The sequence below is a fragment of the Tupaia chinensis genome, unplaced genomic scaffold (genome assembly GCF_000334495.1).
Source record: "Tupaia chinensis unplaced genomic scaffold, TupChi_1.0 Scaffold000709_2, whole genome shotgun sequence".
NCBI classification, from domain to species: domain Eukaryota; kingdom Metazoa; phylum Chordata; class Mammalia; order Scandentia; family Tupaiidae; genus Tupaia; species Tupaia belangeri.
Window position 1 is genome coordinate 159,168 of NW_006160233.1, and position 18,964 is coordinate 178,131.

At 38.6% G+C, this 18,964-nt stretch overlaps 1 protein-coding gene across 2 annotated transcripts in view; it reads left to right on the top strand.

Moving 5' to 3' along the window:
• Positions 1-6: 6 nt before the first annotated feature.
• ZFP91 (ZFP91 zinc finger protein, atypical E3 ubiquitin ligase) overlaps positions 7-18,964 on the top strand; it is a 43,366-nt gene continuing 24,408 nt past the window's right edge. The window contains exons 1-2 of one of the 2 annotated variants that reach the window (XM_006160880.3): positions 7-325; positions 5,473-5,501. In XM_006160880.3, coding sequence (XP_006160942.3) covers positions 36-325; positions 5,473-5,501 — 319 coding nt within the window. In that variant the 5' untranslated portion in view covers positions 7-35. Of the gene's footprint in view, positions 326-5,472; positions 5,502-6,397; positions 6,471-18,964 lie in introns of those variants that run through there. The other variant, XM_027776741.1, reaches the window with a different exon arrangement.

Genomic DNA, 18,964 nt, shown 5'->3' on the forward strand with positions numbered 1-18,964 from the left:
CCTGGGACAAGGGGGTGGGGGACGGACGAGCCCTAATGCCGGGGGAGACGGAAGAGCCGAGACCCTCGGAGCAGCAGGACCAGGAAGGGGGAGAGGCGGCGGCGGCCAACCCCCCTGGGAGTACTTTCACACGTTCCCTCTTTCTGTCTCTCTTATCATTCTCAGCGGCCGCCGCTGCTGCCGCGGTGTCCCGTCGGAGGAAGGCCGAGTATCCCCGCCGGCGGAGGAGCAGCCCCAGCGCCAGGCCTCCCGACGTCCCAGGGCAGCAGTCCCAGGCCGCGAAGCCCCCTTCTCCAGTTCAGGGCAAGAAGAGTCCGCGACTCCTGTGAGTAACGCATCTTTCAGGCGGTGGGAAAGACCCCCCTCTGTTCTCACGCAACCCTCTCGGCTCCCGTAGCGCCCACTCCACGTGACATCCTGCCTGCTCTGCCCCCTGCCGGCTCCGCACACCAGATGACACACCGTTTCCCACTTAGTCCTGCGATCTCGCCCTTCTGCGTTTTCACTTGCCCTGGCATCTGTCGTCCCACTGCCCTTCTCCCAGAAATCATCTTTGTCCTGTACACCTCTTCCCTGCCGCCTGCAAGTTCGTCCCTCACTTTGGCATCTGCTCCCCTTTGTCACCCTATGCCTTTCCCTTGGGCGGCTCTCCAGTATTACATCACATCCCCATTAGGAAATCAACAGCAGGATCCTAGCTTTCAGAGATGTGTCCCCTCCTTTTGCCATTTACCAAGAGCCAGTTGAACCTGTATGTTTATGTAGCATTTTTCACTCTTAAATTTTCACATCATTTTTCATACTTTCGGGAAATCCGATTACTCGTGGTCAAGATAAAAACGTGGTTCTGCAGATTTTAAGTGTCGTCTTTAAGAAAATTTAGTTACTGTTTAGTTTTTATTTCTACAAGTAGTACACTTTTTTGTTGTTGTTTTTTGCATATATTTGAATGTAGGACCTTAATCCTTAAGTTTAGATTGATCTGAAAGGAATTTCTTCATTACCACCAAGGACAGATGGCCAGAACCATAAATATCTTAAAACTGCTTATTAAAATAATGCTTTCAGGTTAAGAATTTTCAAGCATACAAGTTCGTAATTTGTAGAATTTAATTATGTAACTATTGAATTCATTACTGAAAACACCATTTGGGTCCTTTGACTTCCAAGAGAAAAAATGAGTAAAATCTGGGAAAATGGAGGGAATAAGAGAAAGTCAGTTTTTAAGTGCCCCGGTAGAGATAGTGGTAAGGTTTGGCTTATAAAAGTCTTAGTTGGTTTAAAACTTGAAATAGACTTGTCAGAATTCTGAGTGACTTTTCGTGATTGTTGTAGAAAACTCTCAGAAAGAGGAATGAAATTCAAAGTTGTCATTGTAACAGATGTGCTTACAAATTTTGGGGTGTCATTTAAGTTAACATAATTCAAAAACTTAATACAGTTCTGTGAACAACAAAAACCTGTACTTAAATTGTTCAGCTGCAGTTAGAATTCTAATTGCTGCAGATGTATTTTGTTTCACAGAAATTTTAAACTTTATATTTGTTTATATATTCATAAAATTGAAAGATATCATTAATCTTGTTTAAATTCAAGTTTCTTGGGCAAATTCCCTAACCTACCTGTGCCTTTGTTTTCTTACCTATGGGGTATAATCCCTAAAAGGTGAGGTTATAAGAATTAAATACAGCATATGAAGCACTTGACACAATGCTTTGTACATAAATAAAATACGAGAAGTAAAAGTTACCATTTTGAGTAATGGTGGCATGCTGTAGTTAATAAGCGGATTGTGATGGTGGTTTTTATGTAAACTTTGAAAAAAATTTTTTAATTATTCACACATAGGGAAGTTATGCTTAAAACAATTTTTTTAAACTTAAAGTATCACTGGAGATACTTAATATACCTGTGTATCACTTGATAACTAAATATGTGTTTTAATTCCTGCCATGATTTTTTCCTAACTCTTGGCAAAAACGTACTGTCTTTTTATGTGCACAATACAAACGTTAAAATAGTTGAGCTTGGATGACAGTGCTTTTTATTAAATCCTCATCAGGTTTTTTCCCTGCACTATTCCTTGTGGGAGGAAGGAATAGTCTTAATTCTTAATGACTCGCCTCTCTTACCCACTAGTGTAAAAGTCAGTAATGAGGCCCAGCTGAGGGGACACAGGTGCTAGTGTACCATACTGCAGTGCTGTAAACCAAGCTACATGGCAGATCACAGGTTCAGATAATAGCAGTAATGGTATTTTTACCTTTTTTCAGCCTCAGAGTTTTTTTAAATTATACAATTTGATTAGTTAAAAATCCCTTTTTTTAAAACACGTTTTTAGTTTATGGTATAGCCTGCAAATCAAAGATGTTCTAAAGTATTTGAGCTTGGCAAACCTTGTTTGAGTGGTAACTGGGCCTGTGCTGTGCTGAGCTAGGCAGTAGAAAAAATAAATGAGATACAATTCTTCAAGGACTTTGCAGTGTAAAAATGCATTGATTAGTGAATTGTTGCACATGGTGCATGATTTTATATTTGCAGTGACAAAATGAATTTTAAAACCAATTTTTCCACTTAATTTAATCCTTATGGCATTTCAGGAGGTTTTGAGTATCAGTTTCCTGAACCCTGGTCTAGTGTCTTCTGACCTTGACTGTTTTCCAAGTAGCTTTATGACAGTTATAAAAAAGGAAGTAAGAAATTTAATCTACATTAATTACTTGTATCGTTTAGGTCCTTTTTCTGTACTCTACCCTTTCAAACCTCTGAAATCCTAGCAATCAGCTATTTAACTTACATTTTGTTTGCTTTGATTAAAGAGATAGCAAAATGTACAATAGCTTCAGTAAACAACTAAGTTGGGATTGACTGAAACCTATTTTTCTATTAGAAGACAAAATAAAGAGAAAAAAGCATTGGGTTGGGCCAGCATACCTGCATGGAGGTTAAGGCTGAAGGGTTCCACATGGCCAACTGCAGTATTAATGGGAAAAGTGAGAAATACTCTAGAGTGAAGGGAATAAAGTTTTCAGTGAATGTGCTCAAGAGAAAGGCATGAAGTTAAATGCTAGAATCATTCTAAAAATCTAAAGCTAGTAGTAAGGAAAGAAAAACAAATTTGAAGAGAAGTATGTATCCATGGTAAGAATTAAGCTAATCATTTACTGTGTTTTAGCCAATAAGTAACCGTTAAAATCCTCACTTTTTTTTTTTGGAGAGGTTTTTGCTATAGGGCGAGTGTGCTTGCCAGAGAGACAGAGAGAGACAGAGAGATAGAAAGCAAGAAATCACCCCCCAGGGGGGATGGCCACGCTGCAATCCCTTCTCCTCCATTCTGCTCTCAGGATCTTGGGCACGCACGCACACGCGCCCGGCGTGAGTTTTAAGCCACTGGGTCCGGGTCGCGAACCACGGTCACTACATGGGAATCCAGCAACACAGCCATTACGCCAACTGCTGGTCCCAAAATCCTCACTTTTCAAATGTAGATATTTATATACTTTCTTCTTTATTTTTAAACTAAATATATTTTGTAAGAAATGTGGTAATACTGATGTAGTTTTTTGAAACAATTTTTTTCCGATACGAAAGTTAAAATATCCATGTTTTCTACTAATACAGAAACAATGAAATTGTATTTTGTTACCTAAAATGGTCTTCAGTCATTTTAGGTTTATTTACAAAAACCAAAATGAACCAACTAAATAAATAAATAAATAAATAAACTTCCTAATCCTCAGAGATACTATAGGCCAGAGCATTTTTATGACAGTGATCTAGTTTGTTTGAATTAGGGTAATAGATAGAGGGATATTTGTTATCCTGTACTTATCATTTATGAATAGACATTTTTTCAAATTAAAACTATGGAAATTTATGTCTGTAGACCATAGTACTTCGTTAAGCTCTTTGTTGTTGCTATCTAATTTGTTAAGTGCAAGTTATATTTATTTGTAAGTTCCGCCTACAATGCATAGGTCTTAGAAATAGATTGAGATTTGAATTTAACAATCAAATTTGAGGTCTCTAAGATTCATGAAAGTTTTATTATGAGAATGGTCATATACACACAAAGTATATGATATTGTGTGATGAAAACCCAGTTATTTATCACCTAGATCTGTGAGTGTGTCTATCTAGCATTTTTTGACTTTTTAAAATTTTCACATGACTTTTTATCCTTTTTTTTTTTAATTTTGCCTCAGGTTATGTGCACACACACAGAGGGGGAGAGAAACCACTACCACATGGGGGATAGTCACACTGCAGTCCCTTCTTTCTTTCAGGATTTTGGACAATCACACGCATACATATACAAGCACCCATCATTTTCCCAAGCCACTGGTTCTGGGACTCGAACTATACACTCAACCATGCATAATCCAGCTGCCTTAACCACCACTCTATGGGCTGGCCCACTTTTCATTCTTTTTAGAAATCTTACAGTCTGGTAAAAATAATTTTGCCATTTTACCTCTATAGTTACTGCATTTGTGTAAAATAAGGACATTTTCTGTAAAAACACTTAATATAGCACAATTGGCAATATTTTTGTTTGTATTAGTATCTTTTTACCTTTAAAACAACTGTTTTGGAGTCAGTAGGTGGCATGGTGTTTAACATACTTGACCCATATGGCTGACTGTGGTTCTAGTCCCAGACCTGCTGGGTGCATGTGCACCTTTGCTCAAAATCCTAACAGGAGAACAGAGAAGAGGGTGTGGGTTGACCATTCCCTCTTTCCCCTTCACCCCATTGCCCATCCCCAGATAATCCCCCCTCCCCCCCAAACACCCTATGAGCTCACGGACCCTATAGCAAAACCTAAAAACAAAACAAAACAATAAAACCAACAACTGTTTGGAACGATATTCTAGTTCCACCTTATGATAGCCACATGTGTATATTTGAATTTACATTAATTAAAATTAATTTAGTTCAATTAACAGTCATGTAAGGTGCTCAGTAGTTATATGCAATGTATATTGACTTTGAAGATACAGAAATTTCCATCAATTTCAAAAATTTTTTGTTTTTTTTTCCTGCCATAAAGTCGTGTGGGCTCGTCAGGAGAGACAGGGAAGATGAGAAAAGCATGGGATGGTCATGCCACAGTCCTTTGTTTTCTTTCTCTCCCTCATTTGGGTATTTTTGGCATGCGAGTACACACACCTAGTGTTGTTTCCTAAGCCTCTGGGTCTGGGACTCCCATCATGCATCCACCCATGTTGGATGTATTGTTGTCGGAAAAGTTAAGACGGATTTTTCTGTGTGAAAATGCGTCATGACTTTCCCAACCACCCAGTAGTAGCCCTAACCACCGTGACACAGGCTGTTCCAAAAGTACTTTTAGACACTTTTTCTAGATGATTTCCATGTTACTTCGGAGATGAACCTAAAAGATAATTTATGTTATAATAATTTATGTATTAACAGACTGCTTTTAAAATATTTGATTCATATTTCTTTCAGATGTACAGAAAAAGTAACAACTGATAAAGGTAAGATTTGGACATTCTTTCCTTTCGTGTATATTATACTATTTCATAATCTGATGAAATAGAATAACCTTTAGTCTGATATTTCATATTGCATTGTTGGAAAAGTCATGATGCAATTTTGCGTAGAAAAGCAGAAAATATGCCATGTTTTTCCAGTGACCCAGTATTAATTCCCATTTGAAAGTGACTTTACCCAGTAAAAACTTAAAATTGTTAGACCATATTTGAATGACAGCAAGTTTAGACAGTAGGCTATCTTGGCATTATTTAGAAATCTGATAATGGGGAATCAGATTATTAATGACATTCTATTATGATTTTTCAGCTCTTTGGATTTTTAAATAAAGTAATGAAGAGGAAAGTAATATACAGAATATATTATACAGAGTAAAGTGTACTCAAAATCTTAATACTAGTGGAGATTCGAATTGTAATGGTGGTTTGAATAAAGCCAAGAAAAGTAAGATTTCAGCCTAGTGATGAAAAATGGGGTTTTTAGGTCATTTCTTTTTTTTTTTTTTTCCTTTTCTTTTCCTCTTTAAGTTTTTGCCATAGGGCATGCACACTCACCAGAGAGACAGGGGGAGAGAAAGTAAATGAGAAATCACACATGAGGCAGTGGCCCCCATCCAAATCCCTTCTCCTCCATTCTGTTCTTGGGCATGCACATAGGGACACCCATTGTGTTTTTCAAACCACTGGGTCTGAGACTCAAACTTAGCTGTGCAGTTATCCAAGTGGGATTCAGTGAGCTTAACTTCCATACCATCTGCTGGCCCTCATTAGGCCATTACTCTTCAGAGTTTGAGTAAATCAAATATATGTAATGAATGATCTCTGCATGTACGGATTATGAAGGGAAGGTAATGTTCACTTTTTTTTTTTTTTTCCAGGTTTTTGCCATAGAGCACATGAGCTCTCCTGAGAGACAGACAGGAAAAGAAAATCACCCCCTGAGGGGATGGCCATGTAACAGTCCTTTCTCCTCCATTCTCTTCATGGGGTTTGGGTTATACATGCACAACAGGCATGAGTTTCAAACCAACAGATAAAGGACTCAAACCATGGTCAGTCATGCGGGAGTCCAGCACCTTAACCACAATACCCTACTGGCCTCTCTTTTCACTTTTTCTTTTTTTTTCTTAAGAGGTTTTCATCTTAGGGTGTGGGTACTCACAGGATAGAGACAAAGACAGTGAGAGGGAAAGTGAGAAATCACCCCTCCAATGGGGCTAGCTATGCCACAATCCCTTCTCCGTTCTCCCCCCTGGGATCTTGGGGCGACATGCATCCAGCTTGATTTTCAAGTCACCGAGTCGTGGACTTGATCCATGACCATGTGTGAGTCCAGAGATGTAACCACTAAGCTTTCTGCTGTCTGCCATTTCACTTTTCTTACTTTTTTTAAGAAGACTTTATTCTGACTTTGCAGATTGGTGCTGCAAATGCTGTATCTTGTTAGATATCTTGCTCATTCTTTACATTATTTGTTTTACTAGTTGTTGGCTGTGTCTTCAGTGCTAAATTCAAACATACAATATCCTTCTTAAAACTGGAACTAATATACTTTTGAGCATAATTCATTAATTGTGTATGCTTTTGCCAACACATTTAGTTTTCAACTCCTGGAACCTACTTAATAGCTTAGAGATGATCAGTTTATTTTTAAGGTCCACTTATAGCCTGCTATTTTTTTCTTTAAAACAGTGTGTGTATATACACATATAGATGTAAAAAAAATTTTTCTTTTTTTGAGAGATTTTTCCCTTAGGGCATGTGCACTCCAAGGAGAGAAAGATAGACACAGTGAGTCACCGGGATAGATGGGGGTGGCCGTGCCATAGTTCCTTCTCTGTTCTCCTGGGATCTTGGGCATGCACACTCGTGCCCAGCATGATTTTCAAGCCACGGGTATGGGACTCGTACCACAGTTGGCCATATGGGAGTACAACAATGTAACTGCTTCATCATCTGCTGGTCCTACAAAATGGACTCTCAAGATTTTTTTGTTGTTGTTGGGACCAGTAGTTAGCGTAATGGCTATGTTGCTGGACTCCCATGTAATCAAACCGTGGTTCGAGTCCTGGACTCGGTGGCTTAAATTTACGCCAGGCACATGTGTGTACATGCCCAAGATCCCGAGAGGAGAATGGAGGAAAAGGGATTGTGGTGTGGCCACCCCCCCTGGGGGGTGATTTCTTGCTTTCTGTCTCTGTCTCTGTCTTTCTGGCGAGCGCACACATGCCCTATAGCAAAACTCTCCCACCCACCCCACCCCCCAAAAAAAGATTTTTTGTTGTTGTTTATAAAGAATGTTTTGAGAATTTTAAGGCAAGTTTAAAACCTCGAATTTATACAATTTAGAAAAACCGTTAGTGTGATTAGGAACTAGTAACTTGAATTAATGGCTGCTTGGTAAATAATTAGGTATTATTGATTAGGTTCTTATTTCTCAGTATTTTGGAATTTGAAGCTAACATTTCATAGTATATCAGGCAGAAGTATTTTATATCAGGCAAGTTTATTGTGTAGAAAGCTTTGAAAGCTTTGCGTGATTGTTTTGTCCACCAAAATTTTGTTGCTCTTTTTACTTGGAAAATAGGTTATGTCTCCTAAAAATGGGAAGTCTTACGTTTCTTACACTAATGTCATTTTGAAGTTGTTATGTATAGAAAGCATAAACATAGGTGGAAATCAGGTACTAGAGAAGTTCTGATTAAAACAAACAAACAGGCCCAGCCTAGGGGCATAGGTGATAGCAAATTGAACTGCAGTGCGGGGAGCCACATGACTGACTGTGGGTTTGAATACCTGGATGGGCTCTAGTGCCCAAGATCCAGATGAGCTGAACAGCAAGGAGTAGGAGGTTGTGGTATGATGAGACCCTTTTGAAATGCTTTATTTCTTTTCTCTCCCCTCCCTCCCTTCCTCTGTCTGTCTTTCTCTCATGCGTGTGTATATGTTATTGTGAGTAAAATAAATTTTTAAAAGCCTTTTGTCAAGCTAAGATTAACTATATATGTTTAAAGAATATACGTAAGGAAATCATTCTGGTTGCCTTAAAGATAACGTGGAGAATATGGTGAAAATTTGAGCTCTTTTCGGTTATAAATTAAACAATCTTTGTATAGATATCTTAAGCCAGATTCTGGAATGTTGGGTAGTAGAGCAGCTGTGGAGACATTAAAGCTGCATTCTGTATAATTCTGTCCCAGAATTAGTTCCACTTTTCTAATTAAATGTTCTGCAATTAAGTGTTCTCAAACTCCCATGTCTATTTTTTCATTAGTTTACTTACTACAGTTTAACTTTGAGCAGTATATAGGTACATAAGAACTGTTATCTAATGTACATAATAATAATGAGAACAGTAAATAAAAAGTGGAAGCTCTAGAAGTCACTTTTTTACTCTAATATCAAGGGATGTACTGTTTAATATTTGTAAGAATTTGCTTCAGTTTTTTAAGTCTTTCCTTTGTCATTTAACATCTCAAAGTTATTCTGTTAACTCTAGAGTAGTTTTTATATTCAGTTAGCTGAATTTTAACTGATTTAACTTATTTCAAAAGTTGAGGCTTTTTCAAAACTTTGAATAGGTTTTGTTATTTTCTAGACATGTGACTAGCTCTCTGTCTCATTAATATTGGAAAGATATTTTCAGCATGGTTTTTTACTTTATTTACTCCAAATCCCTAGAAGTTGTACCTTTTCCTTGAGTTGAAGTTAAGAGTTATTGACATGTTTTAACATTATTGCACACATACAAAAGCAACTTTGCATTTTTTTTTTTCAATTATCAGGTCATAAAATGTCATGTTTAGTTTTCACACTGAAAAATGAATGTTGGTTCCTATTCCTGTTAAAAATGTATGTAACCCTAATAGATATATATAAAATATATAGAAAACTAGTTTGATAAAATAGTGTTTATTCATTCTCCAAGTAATTGTTGAGCATGTACCCTGTGTCTGGCACCATTCTAGGTACTGATTGTACAGTTAGTCAAATAAGTGAAATAAAACTGTAATATATTGGGCCAGTCCAGTACAGTAGTTAAGTGTGTACATTGGGACCTGGATTCCACTTGGCTGACCGTGATTAAAATTTTGTGCCTGGCAACTTGAAAACCAGGCTGGGCATGTATTCTTGTTTGCCCAAAATCCTGAAGGAAAGGAGAAAATGTCGGAAAAATGATTGCAGTACGACCACACCCCATTGGGAGGTGCTTTCTCTTTTTCTCTGCTGAGTATATGCACCTTCTGGCAGTTTTTTAAAAGAATGTTTATTAAAGTTTGAAGTTGGGGAAACTAAGTTTAGTTAGGGTGGCAAGAGGGAAAGACCTCGGGGAACCAGCAGTTAGCATAATGGCTATGTCGCTGGACTCCCACGTAGTTGACCGTGTTTCGCATCCCAGACCCGGTGGCTTAAAACTCACGCCGGGCGCGTGTGCGTGCGTGCCCAAGATCCCGAGAGGAGAATGGAGGAGAAGGGATTGCGGCGTGACCATCCCCCCCCGGGGGGTGATTTCTCACTTTCTGTCTCTATGTCTCTCTCTGTCTGGCGAGCGCACACACCCTATAGCAAAAACTTCTCTCAAAAAAAAAGAGGGAAAGACCTCTTTGAGGACTGACATTTGGGCTCAGATCCAAATATGCAGATAGACAGCTGGATTAGGAACATTCTACAGAGAAAGAAAACATTTACAACTTTTAAACTCATTTGCCATTGCAAGATTATCTTCATCTTCTAAGTATGTTAGAAATATCAAGGGAAAGGGATGCCTTTAATTGGGCTTTTGTTTTCATTCTTAATTTTTCACTCTTAATCTCTAACTAGACATTATGAAAGTCAATGTTTTCCTCTCCCATATGTTGGCTCATCAGTGATAAATAGCCAAGTAGCTAAAACTGCCCATCAAGACAAAACTTTTTTTTTTTTTAGAGTAGACTGTAGTACCTTAAGGTTTACTAAAGTACGTTTCAAGTGTTTCGTGGAATAATAATAGGTACAGACTACAGAGGCACATAATTGTGGACGGTGCTGAATCGTCAGTATTAGGTAAGGTTATCAATCTACTTCAGAACTTCACAAAAAATGACTTTGAATAATATGTGCTATAAATACCAAAATAGGAATTTACTTAAGTAAATTAGTTACTTAAATTATTTGAATATAAGTATGACCCCCTTTTAAAAAAAAAAAAATCACTTATTATTTATTTATGCTGGTAGTCTGAAGGCAGGGTTCCAAAAGGCTAAAGTCAGTACTCACAAGGCATCTTGAACTTAACCCCTTAGAATACAAGATCAACATTAAAAATTAATTGTATTTCTTTATATTAGAGCAACAAAAAAATGGGAATTGAAATTAGAAATTTAAAAAAACCATTTACAGTAACATTAAAATGTATGGAGTAAGGATAAAAGATATGTGAAAACTACAAAACTTTGCTGAGTAAAATTAAAGCCCTAAGTAAATAGAGTAGCGTATCTTATTCCTTGGTTTGAAATCTCCGTATCATTAAGACCCCATTTTTCCTCACTTTGCTCTACAGATGCACCAAAATCCAAATAAAAATTCCAACAGTTTGTTTTGTGGAGAGTTTTGAATTTTAAAACTTTTTGAAAGGGCCTTGGGGACTTCCTAGGATGTTTGCAAACTATTGGGTCTTTGGAAAAGTCATGACGTATTTTTCTACGCAAAAATACGTCTTTACCAACTACCCAATACATCTTTTTTTAAAATTACTTATTTAATTTTATTTATTCTTTAATTTATTTTAATTTGTCCAGTAAGAGAGAGAAAGTGAGAAAGCAAGGCACCAGATCGGGGACTTGAACCGTGGTCACCCATGTGGTAGTGTCTAGCACCTTAACTGCCATGCCACCTGTTGGCCCCAGGCCCAACACATCTTAAAAAACGTTAGCAATGTCAAGATTCCCCCTATATTTTTAAGAATGGTATTGATCCTTTAAGAAAGAATCAGGGGACCAGCATAATGGTTATGTTGCCAGACTCCCATGTAGTCAGCCACAGTTCCGCCCATGAGGGTGCTTTCTTGCTTTCTGTCTCTGTCTTTCCGGTGAGTGCATGTCCTCTATAGCAAAAAAAAAAAAAACAAAAAGGTCAGAAGTTATAGATACTTGGCAGAAATTCAGTCATGGCTGGCCCACATACATATTGTATAATTTGTCCAGCCATTAATACCCAGTTAAAACACATTTGACTATGGTTGTGAGGTTATAGGTGATTTTTTTGGGGGGGAAGGGGAGAGATTTTCACTATAGTGTGCGTGCGCTCGCCAGACAGAGCGACATAGAGACAGAAAGCGAGAAATCACCCCCCAGAGGGGATGGCCACGCCACAATCCCTTCTCCTCCATTCTCCTCTCGGGATCTTGGGCACGCACGCACACGCACCCGGCATGAGCTTTAAGCCACCAGGTCCAGGACGTGAACTGCGGTTGACTACGTGGGAGTCCAGCGACATAGCCATTACGCTAACTGCTGGTTCCCATTACAGGTGATTTTTAAAAAGAAACTCTGGACACATACAAAGGGGTTTCCAAAAGTTTAAGGAAAAATGGAATTAAATTATCCATTTATTTTGGTGCAAAAATATTTTAAAATCCATGCAGTTCTTTCATTGTTCTGACACCCCACACTAAGGGACCAAGTTACATTCCTGTGACTACATGATTAACCAAATTGGTTGATAAGTGAGGAGCTTAAAGAGAGTTGTCTTATGTTGTGTGCTGGTGCCATGAGGTTTGTATTTTTTGATAGATATGAGGTGATACCGTACAAAAAAGGATGCATTAATTAGTTAAGTGCCGGAATGCAACAGTGCAATAATTTATATTAAATTGACCCATTTTAAATGTACAGTTTAGTGAAAGGGATTTGGACATACAATATTTTATATTGTCTATGTGAAATTTCATGAAGGGAAAACAAATTTGTATCCGGAGTCAATTCCCATAAGAACATACACTACAACCCCTTTAATGGAAGTGGTCCAAATGTAGTAAACCCACCATTAAGTAACTTGCTGATCACACTGGGGAACGGTGTCATATTGGGGTCTCATTGTTGGTATCTGCTGTTGGCTAATTGGTACTTAGTAAGTGGCATTATAGCCCAGGTGGCCTTGCTGTGTTTCAAGGTTGTCAAATCAAAATTCATGGAGTAGTTAGGTTGCTTTCAAAATTTGATTGTTTTAAGGCCAGCAGGTGGTATAGTGGTTAAGGTGTCTGACTCCCATATAGCCAACCATGGTTTGAGTCCTAGGCCCAGCAGCTTGAAACTCATACAAGCTGTGTGTGCATGTGTGCCAAAAATCCTGAGAGAAGAATGGGGGAGAAGGGGTTGCAGCTCGATCACTCGCCCTGGGGAGTGATTTCTCACTTTTTGTCTATCTCTCTGGCAAGTACAAGCACCAAGACCCCAAAATTTCTTAAAACAAATTTGTTTTGGCTGTTGTGAAAATGCTGGTATAAGCTGCCGTGCAGATATCTCTTCAGCATACCAGGTTCAGTTTCACTGAATATATATACACCCAGAAGTAGGATTAATCTAAAATTTTTTGAGGAACCTCTAATGTTTTCTAAAACGACTGTACTAATTTGTATTTCTACCACCAGGGTACTTAGTTAATTTTTGTCTACATTCTTACCAACACTTGTTATCATTTATTTTTTTTTCTTCAATTTGCCAGAGTGCATGCACTCACCAGGAAGAGATAAATAGGGAAAAAAAGCACTTACCGTGGCGCATAGTCATACCATCCTGTCTCCGTTTTTCCCTCCTTTTAGGATTTTGGGCACATGCCTATGCGCCCCAGCATGTTTCTCAAACTGCCAGGTCCAGGACTTGAACTGTGTGATCAGCAATGTGAGATCCAGCTACTTTAACTGTCAATCCACCAGCTGGCCCCATTCACTTTTTAATAGCCATTCTAATAGACATGAGATAGTACCCCACTGTGGTTTTAATTTGCAGTTCCCTGGTGATTAATGTTCCTCAATGGATGAATGGATTAAAAATGGAACATATATTCAGTGGGGTATTCTACAGCCTTTAAAAAGAAGGAATTCTCGTTTACATCAGTGCGGATGAAACTGGAGGACATAATGCCAAGTGAAAAAAGATAGACAAAGAAAGATACTGTATATTACTTAACATGAAATCTAAGTAAGTCCATTTCAGAAGTAGTACAGTGATGGTTACCAGAGGCTGGGAGGGTAGGAGAAGGATTGGAAGAGGGGAAATACTAATCAGAGGATACAAAGTTTGAGTTAGACAGGTAGAGAAAAGTTTTAGTGAATTATTACACTACATGGTGACCACAGTTCATAATGATGTGCACTTCATAATTATACTATATTTTTAACATTCTCACCACAAAAAACATTGGTGAGGTGACGTATATGTTCATTAGCTTGATTGTTCTACAATATATACAAAATCGAAACATCCCAGCATACTCCATAAACATACATAATTTATCAAGTGAAAATAAATTAGCTTTTAAAAATCCATAGGGCAAACCAACAGGCTGGAAATTCAGTTAAGAGTTAATATTTCAGGGATCGGCAGATGGTGTAATGGCTATGTTGCTGGATTCCCATGTAGTTGACTGCTATTTGACTCCCAGACCCGGTGGCTTAAACTCACGCTGAGTGTGTGTGCGTGGGTGCCCAAGATCCCGAGAGGAGAAAGAATGAGAAGGGATTCTGTTGTGGCCATCCCCCCTTGGGGGTGATTTCTCACTTTCTGTCTCTGGTGAGCACATGCACCCTATAGCAAAAATCTCTCAAAAAAAAAAAAAAATTAGTGTTTCAGTCTTGAGTCCAGAATCCACAGTGTTGGAAACTCTCTAGGTTTCTATTACAATTTTGAGGTTAAATTCCTTCTTGAAATCTCAGTCTTCTCTTAAGGCATTTGACCGATTGGATGAGATCCAACCACGTTATGTAGGGTAATCTGCTTTACTCAAAGTCTAATGACTCAAATATTAATCACATCTGAAAAGTATTTTCACTATAACATCTAAACTGGTGTTTGATCAAGCAACTGGGCACCACAGCCAAAATTAACCATTACAACTTAAGTGTCAGATCAATTTATAGCAAATTTTATATTCCTATTCTTTTTGATAACCTTGTCACTTTTACTTCCCTATCCTTTAATTTTACCTTTTATCTGATTTCTTAACCTTTTTCTGTTTTTTTCCTACTTAATCAGAGATTTTTTTCTGCTTTACTTCAAACTCTTCAAGCTTTTAATTTTTGCTATCATATTTTATTAGCAAGAGCTTTTTTTAGATGCATTTTGTTAAATATTCTTCTCTAATGATGCGCTGGACTCTATTTGTAGATATATATATTTGTGTTATTCTTATGCCCTGAATTACCTGTTTCTTTCAGATCTTTTTCCCTAATGTCTCTCAGACAGACAGAAATTGGAAAAGGGGGATATCGTACCCCTCTTCTCCCGAAGGGGCGGGGCCATGATGCAGTCCCTTCTTCTCCATTTCTCTATTCAGTCGGGATTTGGGGCACTCATGCTTATGTTGCCTACTGTTTCCGAAGCCACCAGGACTGGGATTTGAACCACGCAGTCGTCACGTGGGATTCAGGTGCCCTAATGACAAGGCCACAGAACCAGTCCTGTTTAGTCTTTCTTATTAGAGACTCGAGTTTCTGGTGTTTCCTAACATTCTTTTGATTTTTGGAGTAAAGTACTAAAATGTTAAGTTGAAGATTTGTGTGTGTATATTAGACTTTATTTCTCTGTGAAAGGATATTAAGGTTCTAGTCATTCTATAGATCAGGTTTTTCATAACAAAATTCTTACATCTTTTGCTGTGTAGGACTGATGCGAAAGAGTGAGTGAGGGAGGTCTCAATATTTGTTAATTTTGCTCCAATTTAGTTGCCCTTTTTCTCTGACAGTATTTATCTCTGCCCTCAGCTGAAACTGTTAATGCCAGAATCTACCTAGTTGTTCTGTCATAAATAGTAAAACTCTAGTCAAATGGAGGGATGTGTACTGGCAGCATGGGATGAATGGGTGTGGATATATGAACTATTCCTTTTTAAAAACTTCATTATGGGGCCAGCAGGTGGCATGATGGTTAAGGTGCTGGGCTCCACAAACCGACCATGTTTCCAGCCTAGGACCTCATGACTTTCTTTCTCACTTTATACCCAACCCCCACCCCCATCTTTTTGTCTCTGGTGAGTGTGCATGCCCTATGGCAAATTAAAAAATAATAAAATTCTAAAATTTTATTATAAAACATGTTTTATATTAGATAATTTTGCTCAAGTGTAGGCAAATGTGTTTTGAACATTTATAAGATAGGCTAAGCCAAGCTATGATGTTTCGTAGGTTAGATGTATTAAAAGCATTTTCAGAGGCCAGGTGATATTGTAACAGTAAAGTACAGTGCTCTGTAAGGCGTTCCCGCAAGGCAAGATTCACTGTTGAAGTCTGGACACCTTGAGCATGCTGGGCATGGGTTTGCCCATGATCTGGGACTGGTTGAAGTTGGGAGTGCAGCCTCTCTTTCTCTTACTCATGGAAGAAAGAAATGAATTTTTAAGAAGTTCCTTTTTGAGGGACTAGCATATGGCGTAATAGTATGTTGCTGGACTCCAGTGTGGTCGACCATGGTTCGAGTCCTGAACCTGGCAGCTTAAACCTCACACTGGTTGCATGTGTACACATGCCCAAAATCCCAAGAGGTGAATGGAGGAAAAGAGACTGTGGTGTGGCCACCTCCCCAGGGGGTGATTTCTTGCTTTCTGTCTCTCTCTGGCGAGGGCACACACCCTATAGCAAAAATCTCTCAAAAAATTAAGCCATTCCTTTTTTTTTTTTTGGAGAGATTTTCACTGTAGGGCGCGTGCGCTCGCCAGACAGACAGAGAGAGACATAGAGACAGAAAGCGAGAAATCACCCCCCAGGGGGGATGGTCACGCCGCAATCCCTTCTCCATTCTCCTCTCGGGATCTTGGGCACGCACGCACACGCGCCCGGTGTGGGTTTTAAGCCACCGGGTCTGGGACACGAACCGCGGTCGACTACGTGGGAATCCAGCGACATAGCCATTACGCTAACTGCTGGTTCCCTAAGCCATTCCTTTTTGATACTTTTAACTTACAGTGGCTTTGTTGAAGCATAACCCCATTGTAGAGTGAGAAGCATCTGTATATTGAAACACTGAAGAAGGTAACTGTTGTGATGCGTATTGTTTGACAGGCAGATGAGATTGCAGAGGGAATGGGTATAGAATAAGAGGAGACTTTAGGACCTAGTGGTAACATTTAAATATAAAGGACAGTCAAGAATCAGAGGAGGAGGAGAAGCTACCAAAGAAGACTGAGAAGAGGCAACCAAGGAGGTAGAAAAAAGACCAAGAACATACTATATGATGGAAGCAACAGTTAGAAGATGGTCAGCAGTCGAGAATGGGGACTGAAAAATATCCATCAGGTTTAACTCTATGGAAGATATTAGGAACCTTAGCTACCACAATTTTAGTGGAATGATTAGAGGCAGAAGCCAAACTATCCACGAAACCTCTTTCTCCCTTATCTCTACATCTTAATCTGCCCGATTTGTCCCTAACTCTTGACTTAACCTATAAACCTTTACAATTACTTTTTTTTTGTCTCTCAGAGATAAATAGGAAAAGGAAGAAGTCTCTCACACACACACACACACACACACCCTGCACCCAAAGGGGGTAGGGACATTGTAATCACTCCTCATCCATTTCTCTATGCGGTTATGCAGTTGGGATTTGGGGCACTCATGCACATGTGCTTCCTTTACACTTTTAAGATAAGGCCCTTATTAACTTTAGATCTATACTATTATAGTTGCATTCTAGCTGTTCCCCTTAATTTGCCTCTGTCAAACCACCTCCCCTTTTCTTATCATTTATGCATAGTGCTGAGAGCCATTATACTCTGCTCATACAACAATTATTTTGTAACTTTCAGAGACTGTTTTTTCCCCTAACTTTAGATTTCTTCGACCTGGACCCAAGTCCTCTATGGCAGAAATGATTCGTACTTTTCCAGCCTTATTGCTTAGAATTCTCCTTAGGTAGACTTCCCTTTATATCTTCTGTCCCCCATGCCTCAATATTTTTGTGTCTCCAGCACTTTTCTACTCTTTCCTTTTCCTAAAGAGGTCCTCAATGTCAGTGTTACACTCACAGTTCATTAGATATTTAGTGCCCCAGATGGAGTGATGTGAAAACAACAGGAGTGTACTATGGATAACTTTTTAAATAATTATTTATTAATTTTATTATAATTTTTTAATTTAACCAGTGAGAGAAAAAGAGCAAGTGAGAAAGCTAGCCACTGGGTCCAGGATTTAAACTGCAGTCGACCGTGTGGGAATCCAGTGCTTTAACTACCTCACCACCTGCCTGCTCTATGATTAATTTTTAAAAATATATTTATAATACAGAAGTGCTGCTAAACAGTAAAAAAGTCAGATGTTGGGGATAGCTAAAACCAGCAGATTTTATAAATATTGAAAATGATCGACTTTATGTGGACCCATCTAAATGTAGACCATGATAACAATTTCTTTTTATATGCTGACAATTCCCAATTTGAGAGAAATGTTAAGTTATTCTGTAGTCCTGTCTGTTGATGTCTCTACTTCTTTCCATCTCCAGTGTTAATACCCTTCATTACTCTCTTCGAGCTGTTACTACTCGTTGCCCAGTTTGTTGTAGGCTTTTAGCTGGCCGCCTAGCATCTGTGTACTCTTCCCCTACCTAGCTCATTGTCTAGCCCAGCTACCAGAGTGAATAAAAGTGCAAATCTGACCATATCACCTTTCTGTTTAAACTCTGTGACTATTAGAATTAAATCCAAAATCTTGGAAGCACCTTTTTTCATTAAACATTTTCCTGCCTCCATAGCAGCATCATAAATGACGATAGTTTTTGTCATTTTCTCCACTCTAGCCATATTAGTCACCTTAACGTTTAGTTTTCATCTCAGGACATTTAGTGCACTCTCCTTTCTGCTGCTGCTTCTCTACCATCTAGCTACCACTTATTTATCCTTTGAACCTAGCCATGTTTATTGGAACCCAAATATTGAGCTAATTGTTACCTATAAAAAAATCATCAGTTAATAAGCGTTTTTAGAATTATTTATTATTGTTTTAATTTGCTATAGAGCACATTCGCTCACCAGAGAGAGACAGAAAAAGAGTAAGAAACCAAGCCACTAGGTCTGGGACAGGAACTGCAGTTGGCCATGTTGGGAGTCCAGTGCCTTAACCACCTGCAGGCCCCAGTGAACACTAGTTTTAAGAGCTGCAATTTCAAAGAGAATCTTTTTTCATACTTATGTCTAAACAAAATTTTAATGTACGAGAGGCAGAACTAATTCATTTACTACTTTTAAATGCAATATACTTTGAA